General features: G+C 46.6%; 1 protein-coding gene across 9 annotated transcripts in view; it reads right to left on the bottom strand.

Moving 5' to 3' along the window:
• The window catches only part of LOC142557054 (uncharacterized), a 332,986-nt gene that overhangs the window by 5,370 nt on the left and 306,460 nt on the right, over positions 1–21,156 (bottom strand). For 6 of the 9 annotated variants that reach the window (XM_075668610.1, XM_075668608.1, XM_075668609.1 and 3 more), the window contains 8 exons: positions 20,843–20,902; positions 15,877–15,957; positions 11,934–12,029; positions 9,921–9,983; positions 7,017–7,106; positions 5,723–5,862; positions 3,655–3,839; positions 1,515–1,795 (listed from right to left, as the gene is read on the bottom strand). In XM_075668610.1, the coding sequence (XP_075524725.1) occupies positions 1,515–1,795; positions 3,655–3,839; positions 5,723–5,862; positions 7,017–7,106; positions 9,921–9,983; positions 11,934–12,029; positions 15,877–15,957; positions 20,843–20,902 (996 nt within the window). The remainder of the gene's footprint in view (positions 1–1,514; positions 1,796–3,654; positions 3,840–5,722; positions 5,863–7,016; positions 7,107–9,920; positions 9,984–11,933; positions 12,030–15,876; positions 15,958–20,842; positions 20,903–21,156) is intronic. The other 3 variants (XM_075668611.1, XM_075668612.1, XM_075668613.1) reach the window with 3 other exon arrangements.

The following is a 21,156-nucleotide window of genomic DNA, read 5'->3' as shown; positions in this document are numbered from 1 at the left end:
GAGACTTAATCCTACATCGAATTGCATGAAACATGCCAATATCTTTCTCTCGTACATGATACGCTATTTTCGGTCACAAATGCAAGCAAATGCATAGCATGATCTGCTATGTGTGGAATGGAGTATAGACCCGATAATTTCACTCCCGCACCTGGATTTAGAGCAAACGCATTTAAGCCATTATGTCCGAGCGAGACCACATTGTCAGGAATTTTGATGTATAGGAGTGTGGCACAGTTGCTGAACTTGTGGTGTTTAAAAGATTCTGATTTACATTACAGAAACGATAGTATGTACAGGATGCGAGTTTCTGGGTGAAAGCCCTCTACAAAGGCAAGGAAAAATGAGAGAAACAAAGGAAATTTCTCTTTAATGGGTCAATCTCGACCCCAGTCACCATCTGTTTGTATGGTGTGTGGGTTAGATGACGCGACTGCCGACGACAAAGCCATGACAAGCGAGCGCTAGTGGCAAGCAAGCAAGAAGAACAGGGCGAGTGCTATAGTGGCCATCAATCCCGGCTGTTCCTGCAGTCTTTGGCAAAAGATATCCGCCACCTAAAAGCCCTGAGAATTCTGGTCTACAGCGAGAAAAATTGGTGCAGCTGCTTGTACAAGAGCTTTGGAAGTAGTGTTTTTGAACTGACATCCAACTCTGAGGGCCAGGATACCTTAAAGATGTATCTGGTAAGTATTTCGCATGGGTTTAAATTATAGGGTTTGTTATGCGTGGTGTATTACGAGGGACGCTTTAGAGGAGGGGGCTCCCGATTAGTTTTCAATATATAGGCTCCTTTAATGTGCACCTAAACCTAAGTACACAAGGGTTTTTCTTTTTCGACCCCACTGTAATGAGACCATTGTGGTTGGGAGTCGAACATGCGACCTCATGCTCTGCAGCAGGACACCATAACCACTGGGCCACCGCAGCAGGCGTTGCGATAGTTTGCACTACAGAAGCCTGTAAGGAGATGCTTTTGGTGTGTTGTTATATAAACATCTGCAATTATTAAAGCCCAAATAATTTCCCTAAAGTGCAAGGTAATATTGACCAAACGGTATAACCAGTAGGTCAGTAAATTTAAAGAAATGGCAAGAAGGTCTGTGCTTATTGTGCAGTAGTGTTGACCGTACATGTCCATTTTCTTAGTGTATTCATTTACTAAATAAATGAGCAAAGACAAATTCAACAAGTGTGGAGGGAGAACCAAGGCTTGTTACAAAGATGTACATTTGAAAAAGCTTTATTTCTACAGGCATGACTAGTTTTTTGGGCAGACATGTTGGAGAGAAGCCAATGAAATGTTCAATTTCCCAGGATCTGCATGGTGGTTTCACAGTGCAAAGGTGCTGTCAGATTTTATTCACGTTGCAAAAAACTATGTACAAACCTAATGCTTTAAATTGTTTTAACTGGTGTAACATTTGATCTTAGTTCCCTACATGGCAGTATCCCCAAGTGGGACCTCCCATCACAGAACGCAGCCCCTGCAGTGTGCAGCCGCAGCCACTTACAGGGGCAAGGTGAAGTCGTGCAGCGCCTGGCGCACTGATGTGAAGAGGGCACGGTTGCTGTCGTTTGGTGGCGACGAGCCGTTTGGTCCCCCGAGCCCTGGCGGCCGGTGGGTGCTGTCCACGCAGAGTGCCTGCAGTCGGCTCAGGTAGCAGTCGAAGTTGTCCGGCGTGGGCTTCTCCTCCAGCTGGGGGATGCGGTCGAGCAGCGAGATGAAGTTGTGCTTCAGCGAGTCGTAGTACTCGTTCAAGCTACCAGCCCGTTGAGACAGCACCTGGTTGTCCTGCGTCCAGATGAGGCCATCATGTCACCATAAATTTGGGGCAAGGGTCATGAAATGCAGCCATTTCATCCACTGTTATCGAGTGTCAAGACAGGAACTACGTATTAAAATCCACTGGCAGAATGTGTGCCTCAAGAAGTTGCCTCTGAAGCATTGAGCTGGCCCTGCCTACAGTGTGCCAGTTCAATACTCGGCATACACCCTATCCCCGTCCCGCTGGCACCTCAACTCGAATTCATGATTTGAGTTGATTAGGCTTGGCTCAAGACAACACCATACATGAATGCACTAAAAAAAATACAATGAGTGTCTTGGGCATGTTCACGTCAAGCACTGCCTTGTGCCGAGCTTGAACAAGTGAAGTAGAGGCTTTAAGTTAAGGCGCATGTCTGAATACGGGGGTTAGCCTCACAAAATAATTTCTCTGGTAGGTTTATAATGGACTGCCAGTAGTGCTACAAACAATCCCATTCCGGCCTTACAAATAAGTGTCCTGCCCAAATGGTGTCCAACTAGGAAGAAAACACAATATTGGAATCTGTGGAAGAGAGTAACAAGGATGATCACTAAAATGAAGCTTGCTGTAGGACAAACGCTGTCCCTAATGCTCTTTAGCAATCCCATTTTTACAGCAGTACCTCCGAATGTTTCTTATCTCATTGCTCCATCCAAAATTTTGAAGCCTCCATCTGTATTTTCCTTTTCATTGGCATTGCCAGAATGTTCGTTTCCGCAGACCAGTTGTTATCTGTTCTATGAATCACACTGCATATTCTAGGGCATAGACTTCGGCAGCCTTGATACCATGCTGTAGCCTACGAAGGTTTATTGGACAGCTGCCTGCTTCTAAGTTTACGTAGTGTGTGATGCCTGCAGTTGCAAAGATGTCACACATCTGCCTCCATGGACATATTTTTCGAACGCTTGACTTTTCAGACATGCCCGATAATTGGGGCACCTTCACAGCACCACCATGTACCCCACAGAGCAAATGTATAAGAATGTCTGGAATTTTGGATGCTGAAACCCTTCACCATCCGATATTATGGACATTTTGCTGTGAGTGCAAGTCTGAAATGGCATTAATCGAAGCAACCACCACTGCAATTTTGATTATCCTGCAGCCTCAAGCCAGCGCCCTTGGACGGTGATGTGGTGGCAGGGGTAGCCACTGCGGCAACGCCAGGCCAAGCTGGTATGATATTCGCTACGAAGCTTTCTGCTGTTCAGTGCCATGCTTTTTGTTGAAAGGATTCACTGCTGTCAGCAATGGCACCAACTCCATCTTTGTCATCCTTGCCGATGGCTTCGGAGCACAGAAAGCATGGCAAGGGCCACACACACGTTGCAAGATGCCAGTTGCCAAACATCCGTTTCACCGCAATACAATGGTGTCACGTGGTCAAACATACGCAGTGTATAGCGGTGAAACATACAAGTGGAAAGAGGCCACCTGACACGGGACAGCTGTCACAGGACACAATATCTATTCCTTTATTATACATACGTGCACCTGCCATCTCTTGTCACAGTACAGGCACCGAGACACCTATTGATTGTACTGGCAAGCCTTCGGAGCTATTTTATGTAACTGTGGCGACTTGAGCCCTTGAAGGCAGTAAAAGCTCTGCATTTATTTTTTTTGGACTGCACAATATTTTTGGATGTTTTCGTGTCCCCTAGGGAGTTCGAAAAATGGGGTACTGGCTGTGTTATCACCCCCACATTCATAAAGCAGTTTGTGTTTGCCTCTTACATATTGACTGTTATCCCCATCATTTCCATTCTTGTCATTCACTGTGCTGCCCGCAAGAACTGAAAGTTCATCATGTGTGGCACGAGAAGGCGCTGCCGCTCACCCTCTCGGTCATGCGAATTTGCTGCTCCATCTGGGTGATGTCCGTGCGCAGGCGGATCATCTCAGACTCCACCTTGGCATTGTACTCCTGCAGCTCCAGGATCTCCTCCTCCAGCGCTCGGATGTCCGCATCGTTATCCATGCCAGGCACCCCTCCTGGCATTCCAGCTACAACTGGTCCCGGCTCTGCACATAGGCAGGCAAGTGATGTTGGTTGGTGCAAAGAAACATGTGAATAAAAAAAAAAACAATGGTGCTTTTGATGTGCCATGTCAGCAAAAGCTTTAGAGACCAATGGTACTGCCAGCAAAAGATTCCTTATTTTTTTTTTTTTGCAGACTAAGCATGTTAGCTGGAATAAAGTGGTGCAGCCTGAGTCCGTGTGTTCAACCAACATAATATACTGAAGCAACTCCACATTGCATAACTGTGCTAGAAATTTTTTAAATTTCGCTGCTGATACCCTGGTCACCAAACTTGTGCTCACGGCTGTACACGACACTAAAATAAACTACCTGGGAGTGAAATGTAAATTGCAAATGTTCAGGTTAGCTCCAAAGGTTGAGCACAAGCAAAGGTTTGACTAAGCACGTAATTATTAGAACAAAGATAACTGTATCGTATTCCTCTTTGCTACGTGCACTGGATGTAAAGCCTTGAGCTCACAAGCAGTATTTTCCTGTTTAAGAGCGACGAAAATTTGCGACAATGCAAAGCTGTCCTCACGTACTAGTTCCATGCAATCTTACTGTCTGTGGTGAAACTTTGCCAACGTTCTAAAATAAGTCCCTCTAATGCCTCTTGGGTACTGTACCACTCATATCCACGGTACTGCTGAAGGCAACATTTGTGGAGAAATGCTTAGGAAATAGAAAGCTTCGGTTGATTAAAAAAATCAAGCAATGGAACAGATATAAAGTTGACTTTTGTTAGTTCGACCCCGGTGAAATCAATAAGTGTGATCAAATTGTCCGGTGGGTATAGTTAAACGAGATGCAGAAAAGAAGCGAAAACATACTACTATTTCATTTGGTAGTATTTATCTGATTCTGGGGCGCCCCCAATCAGACACATGCCTGCTTTCTCTGGGTCCAAAGTAGGAAACTAATGCAGAAATGACATTATAGCTCCTAAACAAAGTAGAAATGTAAAGAACAGCCGACTTCTTAACCAGAAAAATGGGCAAAGGTTTAATGTGCGTTGCACAATGGCAGTCAGTGTTCTAAAGTCAGCTTTGCCGTAATGCTTCCGTGTTATGCGATAAAACACACAAACACTGCGAAGGCGATGTTTCTTTCATATCCGATTCAGGGCCATTCTCAGCCCAATTTTCTTGGAAAAAAAGAAAGAAAAAGAAGTGCGCGTTACAGTCGGGTAAATACCATAATCAGACATCACGATCTACAGCTATTAATTGAAAATCTTCCTAGGGCATACCGAAAATGAGCGTTTTCGACGAGAGATGACATATATGCAGATCAATCAAGTTTGCATTATCCGGTGAAAGCCACATTTAGGAAAGAAGTAATGAAAGTTTGGGCCCACAGACATACATGGGCGCCGGCTGGGACCTACAGTTAGGATTGCATTAAAAAAAATCAAATTAACTGGAGTAGAATTAACAGAAATATACTGTATTTGTTGCAGTGTGTATATCTGGGTACCCTTCGCCGTTTCATTGCATAATTCCACAGACAACAGAGCCAATCACCAGCACATCTGCAGGGCATGCAGAGATGGCTGTATAAGCTGATTCATTAAACGTGTGCTATACTGTGTGCGAGCTGTTCTACAGGACGACAACAGGACCCAGTAGCTGTGGACACAATGGTTCTCAAATAGCTCCCTCAATCAACCTTTATGGCGTGTGGCAGGGTGCCCTGGTGCGAGGATGAAACAATGAATTAAACAGCACACCGATGTGAACGATCTAGCATGCTAAAAGAAAGCTTCACTTTAAAACGCAAGCCACTGTAATACATTAACTGTACACTAAATGCGGCACGATGCCAGTAATGTGGTTTGCACCACACCACATTCCAAGTAAACTACTCGAAAGTAATGAGTACCTGGCTGAGGCTTGGGGTCGTCAGCAGCCATCTTGGCCTTCTTCATGGCCTGCGTGGCCCGGGGGCAGCCCGACAGGCTGCGGTGGGTCAGGAAGCTTCCGTTGGCGTGCCCGCTCCCGTCGCACCCGGGGGTCGGACAGCTGCAACACACGTAAATAATGCAGCATCAGATAACTGGCCTCACAAAGCTAAGGTGATCAGCTCCACGAAACCAATTGATTATCGGGTTTTATGTGCTAAAACCATGGTCCAATCATGAGGCATGCCGCAGTGAGAGAGTCCGTATTTATTTTTAACACCTTGCATTTTTTAATGTGTAAATGAGTGTTTTTGCATTCTACACACATCGGAATGCTGCTTCCACAGCCGGGATCGAACCTGTGACCTCGTGCTTGATAACACAATGCCACAGACACCGAGCCACCATGGCAGCTGGCTCCCAGGAACAATAGAGTGGCAATGACATTTGAGGCCAGTAAGCTGCAGTGTTGCAATTTTAGAAGTCTTTAGGCTCGTTTAATAGCAGAAATATGCTGTCTGTGGTCAGCATGTCTGCCCGGCACTTTAATTTTGATGAAGGTATGACACTGACTGTTTACTCTCCAGTGCCAAATAGCAGTGCACACTGTGTAGCCTGTGCATTGACCTATTCTGCTGTTCAATAAAAATCGATCACCGACTGAAAGCACACGCACAAGTTGTTTATTTTTGTGGCCGTTACGGGAAAAGAACCATCCCTTCACCACTGTTGACCTAGCAGTGGTGAAGAACTCAATGTTCTAGGCCAAGTGTCATTTTCTGTGATCCATAATGTCAGCATTCCTGCCCCCCCCCCCCCTCCCCTTTACGGCGCCGAAAATACTCATTTTAGCAAGCTCGTTGCAACACATCCATTCATATACCAGTCGTAAAGGTGTGCACAAAGGTTGCTTTATATCTACAATTTCTGAAGCTATGCTTCTTAATGGTCTAAAATTTCACTGCAGAGAGCTTTAGGAAAGTTATCAAGGCATTATTTCATGATGCTTACATGCACCTGGCCTTGCTAGATTTCTGCCCCCATACAAACAAATAAAAATTTAACACTTCCTTGGTTTGAAAAGTTAGGTGCACAAAACACTGACACAAGAGGCATCTTTAGTGTCCTTTTGATTCCTTCTGTGCCTGCATTTTCTGTCTAGTATTTAAAACCACGACTCCTTACGAGGTTGATCTGCTTCCTGTGTTCTGTTTAGCATTTTATTATTCCTGTCTACAATGTGTAGGCATGTTCAGGACTAATACAGACACTTACCTAGCACCTTCTGTCTTAATAGGCCTTCCGTCAACACCAACAACTTCATGCCTCAACTTGCTCCGGTTCGCCAGCGGACATCCAGAAGCGCTGCAGAAGGCAAATGGTAAATTATAATTAAATACAAAAGGAAAATGACGTACAGAATTCACAGACCAATGCCTAAGCGTTCCAAGCCAGTTACCAGCCATTTCCTGACTGAGTCAGCAGTTCTTTTCTGGGCCCTGTTCCTGTGACAGGATCACTGGCCCTCTTGATATAAAAACAAAGTAAACTGACGCCATCGATTTAACAGGCAATGGCTGTTAGAAGATAGTGAATAGTTAGAGAACCACCGTAGGGATCTAAATGCATGCGTAATGCAGCATTTCACATTCCAAATTGTCTGAAAAATTTAAGAAAATATGTCAGATCTATAGTCTAACTGACAATTAAGTTGGTCCTATTGCTGCACTTACAAGCACATTTGCATTTTGGTAAGAGCCATCTGACGCCATTTCAAATCGCAACACGCCCGCGGAACATTAGGGAAGTAGATTCTTAAAGCAAATTTGTCAGTGCGCAGTAGTTTAAGGTTGATACTTCAATGTTGTCCTGAACATGGCGCACACAACTTCGACGTACAGCAGGTTAGCTGTTCGGTCAAAAACTCTTTCACTGCTGTTCCAGTAACGAACGCGAGCGTTCAGCTTGTTGCTACAAATTTTGAAGAGAGGGCAGCACGCCCGCCTTGTGGCTACGACTGATCTCGTACCGGTGTCCCACGAACACTTCTCATCGCGATCGGGGCAGATCCGGATCGAAATTCTCGACTGCGATTGGCTCGACCGCGATCAAAAGTGCGCCGTATGACACCCGTATTGCGAATTGGCATTCAGCGATTAAAACAAGTTATTGTTTATTTCAGACTGCACACACATAAGAAAAAATATGGCTAGTCTGAGGGCAACAGAGTACCTGAAACCTCGCAACATGAAATAGTGCAACACTTATGTATAACGCTAACGCTGTCTTTGAGGGCAGCAAGGAAGACTGCAGGGCAGCGCACATGTCACTTAATATAAAAACAACGATATCAAGGGAGACTGAACGAATCAACTTCTATATGTACATAAAAAGAGAAATAATGGGCGCCTGTTCCCGCAGGGATACTACGAAAAGCACAAACACACAAGAACTCGCACGTGAGGAATCATAACACTACATACAATCTAGGAATACAGATACTATTTACATCGAAACGACAAATATTGTAAAAGACATATCGTGACGAATTTAGCAGTCGATGCATTCCCTGTTTAGGCTGTCACAGTCAAATGACTGCAGCGAAGCAGACGCTCCGCTCAACAAAACAGCAAATGACAGCGGGGCAGGCATGCCGCATGCTAAACGTAAGCACGTTACGTGAGTTGGACAAAGAAGAAAGCCCAACTAAGAGGCGTGCGAAAAAAAGTAGCGAGCTGAGAGTGACTAAATAAAAGGCGTGTTTTGACGAGACGCGCACTTCGGAGACGAAGTTAGCGGTCAATGTTGGTCAGCATCCTCACTCACATTGGCTCGGTAGCAGGTGAAAGTTGTCACAGATTCAACTCCTCAACATCGACACAGCAGTTTAAACACGGTTTAAAAACGCAGACACACGAGACGGCCAACAACACCCGTCTCCACTGGCGTTTGTAAATACGACGCCAGCGCCATGATCGCCTTGCGATGGCAACAGCGCTTCAGCAGTTGATAGGAGCACGCCCTGTCCCAGAGGCAAGTTTCAGTTTCGGTCGTACGTGAGCGCTGTATTCAAAACGCTCTCCTATATCGGTGCCTGGTTATCACTTTACGTTACAACGCGGTTGCTCGCGGCCTGTTGTTATACAGAAGCAGAAGCTTGTGGCTAATATTTCCTGATTTCACTGATCCCTGCTGCAATTACTCGATTCTGGGCAACACAACAAATCGTTATTTACAGCTACGATCGATGACATTGTAAAACTTATGCTGGAACGCGACGGGTCATGTATGACAACATGCAATTTCCATAATCTTTCATGCTTGCCTTATCATTTCTCTTTAGGTTTATGTTAAAGGAGTACTGACATACCATTTTCGACCGCCACTCTATTTTTTTCTTGGCTTTCTGACGCGTGAAACGAATTGTCGAGACAACCGTAGGAAACATACTGGCAAGCATCAGAGTGCTCTGAAGAATTTACTACAATACTTGTTTCTTGGAACCAGTTTCCGTACCAGGGAGGTGAACGCGTCATGACATAGCGGCTCGCTCAGCTACTGCGATCGCTGCTGCTGCCGCACGCGGAGCCGAAATAAAAGCGATCTTCACTATTAAATTTTTTATATGAGCACACAATCGCACGTAGCCTTATTACTACACCACTTCAGTGAATCTTGCTCTGCGTGCCGTTGTTTTACGAACGAGGAGTGTTCGGTAGTGTTTGTACAAAATATGTGTCAGTAATGACTTGCCTCTGTGCAGCTACATCAGACTTTGCAACGAGTAGCGCCATAGCAGACAACGTGAGCTGGAGCGAGTGCCACGACATCACGCTTTTCTGCTCCCAGGTGACCACTTTACGCGTCATGACACATGTGCCTCATGGGAAACGAAACCGAAAGGGGTTCGTAGATTACGGCATATTAAGGGCGCCATGAGGCTTGCCTGTATTTTTTCTATGTTTACAAAGTAGAACAGCTTCGTTTAACGCAAGGTATGTAAAGTTGAAAATGCCATGCTAGTACTCATTTAAAAGCTTTCAAGGCGACGACAGGCGTGCCCCAGAAGCTCCATGTGGCTCGGCGATATCTTTCGCAAGGTGCGCGGCGGCTGGTGCACTTTTGACAAACACTGCATGCTTGAGAAAGAGCAAGGAGAGAACGTGAGCGACACGGTACCTTCGGTGAGATTGAAATTTTCCAGTCACGTGTCCTGAGCCATCGCAGCCCGGGATGGGACAGCTGTAGGGTTCGTACGGGAAACGAAGGCACAAGTGGGGATGTTAGTTTAGGGAGGAGGGCGTCGTGCGGTGTGCAGACACGAGGATAGTTAAGGAGTGGAAGGAAAAGAAAGAAAGCATGGTTATGGTTAGTCAAGCTCAAGACCGTGCGTTGTTAGAGATCGACACACTGAGAGCTCGCAAAGCGAGAAGCATGTTAGTCACGTTACACCACACAAAGCGGGCGTTATTCAAGCAAGGCTCCAGCATCCATAGGAAATGAAACTTGGTGCAGTAAGCCCTCGCTATAATGAAATCGCTTTATTCGAAGACTTTCGGGGCCCCGACAGGTGTGCATGCATCTTAGACACGATTTTTCGACGTGCAGTGGCGCCGAGTACGACTAGTACGCATTGCGAGGCCATAAAACCACACAGTGATGCATCCGCGATGGCCCTTTGCGTGTTTTCGTGTAAAACACGGTGTAAGTGGTATAAACCTACGAAGGTCACTCCACCACGTGGCGGGAGCTCCTTCGGTGTAACTGTATGGTGTTATGACAAACCAGACACCTGCTCAGTGAGGTCAGCACATGTTCTCCGCTGGCATGTCTCCACTGCCGAGAGCGGGCGTGTTTTCATATACGTTTTACAAGCCTGTTCTACTGTGATGCGTTAGAGCCCTTCCGCTTTTAACAAAATTCCGCTATAAGAAATTAGGTTCCTTTCCCAATGACTGCGTTATGTATTTCAGCATACATTTTACAAGCTCCTGTGCTGTCGGATTTTACATTCCGTTCTACTATGACTATGCAGAACCTAATATTGTAACGAAATGCCTCTTATAACGAAGCGCTGTTCATGTCCCGCTGATTTCGTTATAACGAGGGTTTACTGCATATACAAACATACATTGGGCTGATGGCATCTGCCGTTTGCCACCAGGTTTCAGGTGGTAAACGCTCGAAGATCTTTCCACATTACAGGAGAGAACACACGCTATGTTCGAGTGTCTCACCTTGTAATAGTGCAACTATTAATACCAGTTGCGATATGACCTCAACGAATATTCCATCTGCTTGGTCGTATACATTGCTAAGTACTATTACACCCGAAAAAAAAACAGAGCGTTACAGTACGATCTGCTGCGAACACCCTGGCGAACGGGTATAAATTTGACTATAATTTCAATCATAACCATAAGGAACTATTACTATTTGCCGCTGCTAGAGCCGCGGTGTCATGAGGCTCGAGACTGAGCTCCTATGGCAAGTGCCAAGACACAGATAAACCTCACCCCCCCCCCCCCCAAATTTATGGTCCCCTACGTTTCTTACAGAAATTTCAGTTGAACATAAGTTAATGAGGGTGGCTTGTTGGCCTAGTTGGTACAAGGTTATAATAGGAGAATACCTGCCACCTTCCTGTCACGTTGTCTATGTCTGCTTCTAGATTTTTTCTACTTTGAAGTTTGCTGGTATCTCCTATTAGAACATAAGTTAGTTGTGTTTTCCCACTTTCTTAGCTTCGGTGCTTTCCGGCCTTGTATGACAGCTTCTTGATAAGAGAGTTCTGGTATAGTGGAGAACTACTAGAGTACACGTATAACCAAACACGTAAAGCCATACACGTGACCAAAATCATTGGGCACGAAGCTGTCTTCCACTTGCTTGCAGCTGCAAAAGTGCTTACAGCAATCATCCCGAACGCATTTCACTCTCTCCTGTTGTAAGATGAGAGCGGTCTGCCACAAGGAAGTTCCTAGCGCATTCTGGTTGATCACAGTGGCACAAGATGTCTCCATCGTCGCGACTTTCCCCGCTACGCTAAAACCCTTTACGTCGAGTCCCTCGTTCTTCCCGGTTCTTCTCGCGCAAGATGTAGAAGGGCGTTATAGGCACGTTGCACAAGTTCGCATATAGAACAAGCGAAAAAAAAACTATTAGTAGAGATGCAGAAACGGTGTGCTGTACCTTTTGCCTTGGGATCGGTCTGCCTTCCAACAAAAGCTGTCGCTGGTCGGAGGTGAGTGGTAATCGAGCGTGGGTGACTGTACGCACATGCTCAACCTAGGACCCAAGAGCAAGAAACAAACTTCCGTCAGGCAGGACTCTGGGGGTTATGAGAGGCAGCCGATACAGCGCGCGCATGTGAGTGCGTGCGTGTTAGCGAAAAAAAAAAAACGATGTGAGCGAGCGTTACAACGACGCAACGTTCTTCACGACTCACGAACCGCCGTTTACAAAGCTGCTTGGATGTCCTAGGTTGAGCCTCTGCGCTCACCGTATTAAAAGAGTTTCGTATTAAAAGAGAGTTTCAGCTTGCCCGTATAATGCACGGTTCACGGAATACCAGAAAACAGGAGGCATAAACGTGAGCGGTCGGTTTGGTGGCGGCATGCATTTTGTGGCGCGGAATTTAAAAAGAGAGCATTTTAGCTCATACTGATGTGACCTTCCACACTTAACCTAACTGCTAGAGTAAATGGTTGGCGGTGACGTAATCATCGACGTTCCGTCACTAAAGCTTGGTGGTTGGACAAAACGTCTCTATCGTGATGTGAGTGGACAAAGCGCCACAAGATGTCCCTACTAGCGTTGTTATATACTGCATCCTACTACCATCCACGTCTCCGGTAAACCGGTATTCCGTAAAGGGTAACACGCATACGGACAGACTTAACCTCTTTAAAGAGGCTTGTCTGTGGGCACATTACCACTTGTGGAACGCCGGAGACGTGAACGGCGACAATGGTGGCGCCATCTGGTGACGTTGAGTCAAAACAGATGAAACAAAGCTTTTGGAACGACGGATTGTTCGCTGCTCCGTTACTTGCGAGAAAGCGCAGTCAACAACTTAATCATGAATGGCTAGTGGGTCCTTTCCCCCCAAAAGAAAAGTATGAAGCACAAAAAGAAATGTTCCTGGCGTTCTTTGTTTCAAAGAAGCAAGATGTCACTGCCATCGCTGCTGCTGCCTTCCATACCCTCGGTGTCTGGGTATTCCGTAAACTGCAATACGTATATGGATGGGCTAAGCGCGTTTCTCAATTCGACATATTGAAGTGATTTGCTCAACATCACAGAAATGTTATGGTGATTTATGTTATTCCAGACGAAGGAAAACGACGAAGTCGCTAGTGACGCCTTTAAAGCCGCAAACTAACTTTCAGGTAGCTTGTCATTGCAAGAGAGCTTTATGTATTCTAGTCGCATTCAACGTCTAAGTTAAGGTGGCGTTGCTGTTCACCCTACCAGAGCTACTATTGAAGCCAGAACGAAGAAACGATAAGCAGCGCCCGCTTGTGCCTGTGCACATGGGAGGACATGGTCGCACATCCGTAGAGCTGCTAGCTAACAGTGCTGCGTAAGATGTTCGGTGGGGTAATTTTATGTTGAATGGAAGTAAGATTACTTTAGTTGAAACTGGTTTTCAGAGAGGATATGTAGCCACAGATCAACCTTATGTATCACCAATAAGGTTACCGAGTTATCCGGGGAAATAGCCACTCCTATAACGGACTTTGTAGGCTAAACGAAAAGAGATGTTATTCTCCCGAAAAAAAAAAAAAAAACAAGCAGCCTTATAGACACTGCATAACCAAGGAGTGAGAAGTGTGTACGTGAATTATTATGTATGCTACAAGATAACTACAGGGATCGCACCGTTACACGGTTCACATCCACGAGGGAAAGAATGCCAGTGAAAAAGCGCGTCGGGGAAAGTGACGCAACATAATTCCTTTAACTCACTGCACGTTTGCAAGAAGCATTCGAAATGCTAGATTAGAGAGGATCAAAAATGTGGATTGACGAAGGATATCTGAGAAAACTGCAGCTTAGGTGACTTGCATCGAATCGGAAGACTTGAACAGGCCATAGGTATACTGAAAGGTCTCAGGATTATCTGCTGCAAACTAAAGCAACGCCCAATAGCTTGGCATTAATGTCCGCAATCGGTAGTCACCTTCTGGGAGCAAGGTCCTCTATATGCCATGTAGAGAAAGAGATCATCAGAACAAAATAAGTAGGAGCCAATACGGCAGCCTCGAAGCGTGTAAAATCGCTGTGTTCTGCGAATGCTAACTTGCGGCTCCGAAACGGGGAGGGTAACAAAGAAACTTTAAAGGAATCCAGACATAGGCAGCGCAATGGGAGGTGGAAAGGAACATTCAGGCTTAACGTTAAGACGTTTAAAATACCGCGTTAAGTGGATTATGTTCCCGTAGTAGTAGAACGGTTTCACTTGCCCCGGGAGGAGCCTCGGTAAGGCCAGGAAAGACGAAAAAAAAAAAAAAGAAAAGACGGGCACATGGCGGAGCCACCTTGAAGTTCCCATTTAGAAGCGTGATGGTTGGGGCTAGTTGGTTTTCCATTTTACATTCTGTGGTACAGCGCGAAGCAGGGACAAGGGACGCAAGAAAAACGAGGACAAGCGCTTCTTCCCAGGCCAGATTACCGTGACGTCACGTATATTGATAACGCGTCATCGGGTCTATAGTTTAACTGTTTATCGATAAAGGAGGTTCACGTTATATCCTGGAGCCATCCTAGCAAGCTTCGAGAACGTTTCCAGCCCCAAAACAATGGCCAAACTACGAGAATATGCTTTAAAATCAGCGACGCCATATTGGTGTACCGGCGTTAAGGCCCTGGCGCGAAAATTAAAGCAAAGCAAGTTTGCCCTTCACTTTCTCATCTGGTGATGGCTCTTTTTCCTCCAAAGGAGTGAGAATATAAATGTGAAAGAATAGTTCACTAGATTCGACGTTCATATACATATTGATGTAGTAAGTCAGGTAATGTGACACTTAAGACACAATCGCTGGTTCATAATAAAAGGATGGTCTATTAGAAACCGAAGACAATGGGAAGATAATGACAGGCTACTATCCCTATACATATAATTTCATGACAAGCTAACCAGGCGGAAATGTATGGCGGCGTATAATTGCGCAGACACCGCGGAAATAAATGTTATTGCATTTATCGCGACAACTTAACCTCAAGGCGGCTGTTCAAAGACCAAGAGGAGTAGAAATGCGCTGAAAGTCCGTACGAGGGACAATTCTCCCACTGGCCTACAGTGCCGTACTCGTACACTACATCGCGAGATTTAATTCTAGTACTCTAGCATGAAACTCCTTGTTCCCGCAGGAAAAAAAGAAAAGGATGAAAGATGTTCAAAACAGCAAAACGGTGGCGCGTTACGAACATGAACGCCACGCGAGATTCCTCCCGCATCGACCATAGGTTTGCAGTCAAAGCTGCCTCATGTGTTTATTTATTTATTTATTTATTTATTTATTTATTTATTTATTTATTTATTTATTTATTTAAAGATACCTTACAGGCCCCTAGAGGCATTGTGTAATGGGGAAGAGTACACTCAAAGATTATACAATAATTAGAATACATATGTGAATACATATACAAAAATACAGTATGAGAAATGCGCTAACATACAGTAATGTGGTGTTAAAATTGTACAAAGGACAAACCGAATGTTTTTGAACGCGAGAGGTGAGTTTCACAAGGAGGGATGTTCAGGGGAATGTTTTGAACGCGAGAGGAACTTTCACAAAGTAAAATATGACCAATAGAATTACAGAGCGAGCGGGACAATATTTGACTATAAGAAAACAGTATTTAAGGGGTAGTAGCACAATAATAACGGGAAACTAAAGAAAAAATAACACGCTAGGTTACGTAGAGTTTGAAAAAGGCGTTGTTAGAAGATGCCGGACATTTTCCTGTTCACTCTCATAAGCGATGGCGTTAGGAAGATTGTTCCAAAGGCGAATGGCTCTTTGGCATAACTCGCATAATTCTACGTTTATACGAGTTTGCGCAGACGTTCAACTAATCGAGAAGTGCGAACCGAGTGAAGCAGAATGCAAGCGGCGTGTGTACTCACCGCAGCGGCTCGGCGTCGGGCTTGTCCTCCCGTCCGGCGGCGGCCTTCTTGGGCTTGGTGCTTCGCGGGCAGCCGGACAGACTGCGTTGCAAGGAAACGTTTCCCGTCACGTTATTGGTCGGGCCGTCGTCGCAGCACGGGCAGCGCCTCTTTGCTGCAAGGCGGCTAGGGCGAGCGGGCGTACCGTCGCGTTTACGGCTGGTGCGGGACCGGGTCTGCATGGCTGTCTTGCCCGCACGCGTACGCACTCCTGATATCGGGCCCTACACCCCCGGCAACCCGTCTGTCGAGCAGCGAATGCGGTAGTCGAGCTAACCTTGAGTGCGCGTCCCGCAGAGGCTGCCTATGGTTCTATAGTTCTTGGCGGGCCGAATGTGGCGACTCCGATTGGGCGCACTCAGTTCCTCCTCTCCGCCATCCCACCTTCCCTCTGTTTCATTTCGGGAGAAACCCGGTAGCTGAAGGACGGAGGGGTAAGTAGTTGGAAATGGGTGAAAGCATGCAGGCGCCGTAGTAAAGGGTGTGTGAAAAAGGTAAGGTGGCGTTTGAGAAAACAAACAGGCTGGGGCAAGGAAAGGGTCCGCGGTGCAAATGTGGATATGGTACGATCACACCCGTTTCGATGGACGAAACCTCAATACCTGGTAAGTAACCTGGCAAACTGCGGTGACTCTAACTTTGAATTCGTTACTGGAATCGTTCTTCAACGCACAAACGAATTGAGCTTTAGCAGTAGCAGAGAGGCCACGAGGATGGCGCGCCATGACACTGTCAAGGGATTAGGGAATCGTGATAGCGAAAGCCAAGCAACAAGTGCGGGACACCATGGAAGACAAGCACCTAGTGGGGACAACGGGCTGTGTGATTGACATGCTGCAAGGACGGGGGGACAGAAATCGCGAAGCGAACAGCCAAATGGGTTAGCGACCTGCGGAATGTTTGAAACGAAGTTCAAATCTCAGTGTGCACGGTGCCAGAGGTTGAAAGGCAGGGGCATGCAACTGAAAGAGCAGTGCCTGCAGTAAACAGGGAGATTTGGACGCGTGCTAAGGCAATGAATTTCACGGCCCTTGACAATCAACCGAGAAGTGCACCGAGCAGGCCGCGAAGGCGCTTTTGTGCGTGACGGGATGCATTTGAGCGATAGTGTAGCAACACGGTTTGCACTTCGATTCGCGACGCGGGCAACAGGTTTTCTGGAGGGCAAAAAATCCTCCTTTTTCTTCCGGCAAAAAATCCGGAGGCCACTTAGCACATCCTAACGGACTTTAGCAGGGAAGAAGTTTGGGCGTGCTGGTAGTTCAATCGTAAACTGGGATGCACAGCGCAAGAACGACACAAGGACGAAGCAGGAACACGGGACGAACGCTAACTTTCAACCTGCTTCGTCCTTGTGTCGTTCTTGCGCTATGTATCCCAGTTTACGATCCTAATGGAATGCGAAGGCATTCATTTCGTGAGACCCGTAGGTAACGTACAACTTACAGAAGCGCTTGCTTTTAAAGTGGACGGAAGCATCAACCGGTCAGCAGTCGACATAAGCAAGAGGGGTTTAAAGTATTGGTGGAAAAAAAAAATCAAGAAAGAAGTTGATACGGTCGGACCTGTTACAGGCATGGGTACCGGTACATGTTAGGTAAGTTTTGAGGTAAAACAAAAAGAATAAGGAAATGTATACAAAAAATGCTAAAATTAAACACATGTATAGCATACCTGATTAAATCAAGCAGGCTAGGTGACTATTTGTCGCCGCCACGTTTCAACGGGGATGCCAGTAAATCATCATCACGATTCATGAAATCACCCCGAATTATCATGAATCATCATCATGACCATGACATTCGCCGCCAAAGTTTGTGAGTGGTGGTGCTGGCTAACGCTCCCAGGGTTAGTTCTAGCAATAGAACACAGATACCCAAAGAAGAGGACTGGCAAACGGCGCCGCGGTAGCTCAACTGCTACAGCGTCACACGCGCTAATGCGAAGACGTGGGATCGTTTCCCGCCTGCGGCAAGTTGTTTTTTCATCCACTTTCATTTTCCATTAACTTATCCTTCCTTTAATTCAATTAGTATGCACAAGTAACCTCTCCTACGTTGTCCTTGGTGTCATTGTTTGTTGGCTTCTTACGATATGAATAATACGAATCGGGCCCCTCGGTTAACCCCCTCTCTTCTCTTTCATTACATAACGAGTGTCTCGAATCCGGCCCACAACGATGCCTTCAAGTAGCATGTGTGGGCTTGTTGACCAGCTGCCTCCACACAAAGAAAGATTACGTACTCGTGGTGCATGCGGCATAAAGGATGTTTCACATCCGCCGCCAAGGTTTGTGAGTGGTGGCGCTGGCTAACACTCCCACGGGTAATTCCAGTGGTAAAAAATAAATACGCGTTACCTTGCTGCCTTGCGTGCACAAATGCTGTTTGACTGCGCGGTACACAGAACACGCAGGGGAAAGTGTTTGCTTGAGGAGCTGCAGCGCGCCATATTTCATAACCTCTGAGAGAGTTGAGCATATTTATTGCCTTATGTGGCACATCGCATCGTGGCAGAAGTATTAAACTTTAATTGAACGCTGGGGCTGTACGTGCGAAAACAAAATAATCGGATTATGAGGCACGCGGTAGCGCCGGGCTCCGGATTTATTTTGACAGCGCGGTGTTCTATAACGCGTCCCTAAATCTAGGTGCACGAGTGTTTTTTTTATTGCGCCCCGTTTGAAATGCGGCTGCCGCGGTGGGGATCAAACCCGCGATCTCGAGCGATGCCTTAGTCATAAAGATACTGTGGCGGGCACAGAAGTATTAATTAGACATGTGACCGCTTCCGTAGTGTCGCATAGACCCTACGGCGCGCTTTAATGCGGCTCTGCTTCCGCACGCCCTGTGTAAGTTGTCCGCGTGACAAATTTTCATGGTGTTCATTTTTCAGAAATAGCAGGAACGTACGGTACCGTGCATTCAACTTAAATTTATTCCGTTTGCCCGCAACCGCTGCCGTGTCTATATAGTGGCCTTTCCTTGCTTCTCATGTCACCTTTTCCCTATGCCTCGCAACCCCCCCCCCCCCAACCCCTTTTGTTTGGGAACTGCGGGCAAAGAGTGGCAAGGCTGTTATTCGCTCGTTTCGCGACTGCATCGCTTCTACCAATTTTTTGCCTTTTTTACCCCTCCTCTCTACCATTCTAGCTTCCCTGCGGACTTGCACGTTAGCAGAAAGGTAAGCGCTGCAATTCCTGCAGTACTTCTGCGGGGGGTCACGGATAATTACAGCTGTCAAGAGGCTAACGTGGGGGCGGCCAGGGAGCTCCAGAGGGCATTGTGCACATTCGACGCGGTGGGGTGGAAACGAGTTTCTCCTGTCGCCTTTCCTCTCTGCCACGCTACTGCCATCTATACACACGCTCTGAATCACCCCCTCCCCTTCGACACGGTGTACCACACAGCAGCAGCAGCAGCAGCAGCGGAAAGTCGAAGGAATAGGGAAAGAAAGCTTTGCTTTTAAAATAACTGGGCCTCAGTGGACGGCGCCAAAATCCGTGATGTCACGACCAGTTGATGCGTGATCCGGATGACGTCACCACCCGTTTTTCGTTTTTGCGTCTTTTTGGGCTTACCAAGTCACTCCTCAAGATGCGAGTAGCTTTTCAAAGCGAAGCTTTCTATGCCTCTTCGACTTTCCCACTGCTGCTGTGGGCTGCTGCTGTCACGGACGCTGCGTCGGGGGTGGTTGGCAGGCGCGATTCAGAGAGGAAAGGCGAAAGGAGAAACTCGTTTTCACCCCACCGCGTCGAATGAACACAATGCCCTCTGCAGCTCCCTGGCGAGGGACCTCTTTAGCCTTTTGACAGCTGTAATTATCCGTGACTGCCCTCAGAAGCACTGCAGTGCTTCCATTTCCACTAAGGTGCGAGCCCAGAGGGGACGTAGAGAGAAGGGAGGAGAAGAGGCAGTACTCATATAAGAGAAGCCGGACGTGACGTGAGAAGGCAAGGAAACCTCACTACTGTACGACAGCGGTTGCGGGGGAGCAGGATAAGCTGAAGTTCAAGGTACAGTACAGTACGTTGCTAATTCTGAAAAATAAAAGCCATGCAATTATGTCAAGCAGGCAACTTACGCAGGGCGTGCAGAAGCAGAACCGCATTAATTAAAGCGCACCGCAGGGTCCAGGAGACACTACGGAAGCGTTCGACCGTCAAATGAGCACTTATGTGCCCACCGCATTGGCTTTGCGGCTATGGCATTGCTAGAGGTTGTGGATTTGATCCCAATCGCGGAAGCCGCATTTCGACGGAGGCTAAATAGAAAAACCCACGTGCGCTTAGATTTGGGACGCGTTAAAGAACATCCCGGTGTCAAAATATTTCCGGAGTCCGCCCCACGGCGTGCCTCATAATGCGAGTGTGGTTTTGGCACGTACAGCCCCATAATCCAATTCAAGTTTAATACTTCTGCCACAATGCGATTTGCCATGTGAGGCAATGACAACGCTCAACCTTCTCAGAGGTTATAAAATATGGCGCACAAGAACGCGTCAAGCAAACACCTCTCCATGCTGCGTTCTGTGTACTACGCAGACAAACAGCAGTGGTGCACGCAAGGTAACGTTAAACATCAACTCACCACTCTCGTTTATCCTAAATGTCGAAGAAACTAAGTTTTAGCCGTCAGGATCACCTCTAATTATCGTCAGTCAAAGCATCCAGCACGGAAAGCTTCGCTTACATTGATTCCCACAGTGCGTGGGATCTGCATGATCTTTCATATTGCAAATTGTTATTTTTTAACTTTACACTTGAGTGTTTTTACTCCATCTGTTTGACCATATCGAATGCGTACTGCGCATGCGTGGTTTGTGTCGTGGGCGGTGAAGACATTTGAGTGAGCTCGGAACTTAACGCAACTGTGAAACCACGGTACCTCGTCGGCTAGAATTATAGTCTAATGTCCGCAGGGCTTACTTCAGCTCTTGATGGGGCCCTTGCATCGGAGGTCGCTCTTGAAGGCCGCATCCAGGTAAACTGAAAGACGACAAAAAAAAGTTCGATCTTGAGAGAAAGTAAACAAACAAGCCTTCTGCGCGAATCAGTATGATCTGGAAATGAGCACCGTGCTACGTGATAATTGCGAGGAGTGGCTTTGCACTTCAGTGAAGCGTCAAGGCTACTTCTTGCAACGTTATTTTAAATTTCTAGCAGCACATGCATGCAATGCTAAGACAATACTATCCTGGCAGCGCAGTCTCCGCGCTACTTAGCACGAACACGCTTAAACT

This window comes from Dermacentor variabilis, chromosome 9, assembly GCF_050947875.1.
Source record: "Dermacentor variabilis isolate Ectoservices chromosome 9, ASM5094787v1, whole genome shotgun sequence".
Classification (NCBI taxonomy): Eukaryota; Metazoa; Arthropoda; class Arachnida; order Ixodida; family Ixodidae; genus Dermacentor; species Dermacentor variabilis.
The sequence above is the reverse complement of the archived record's forward strand: the minus strand, read 5'-3'. Positions and strand labels throughout refer to the sequence as shown.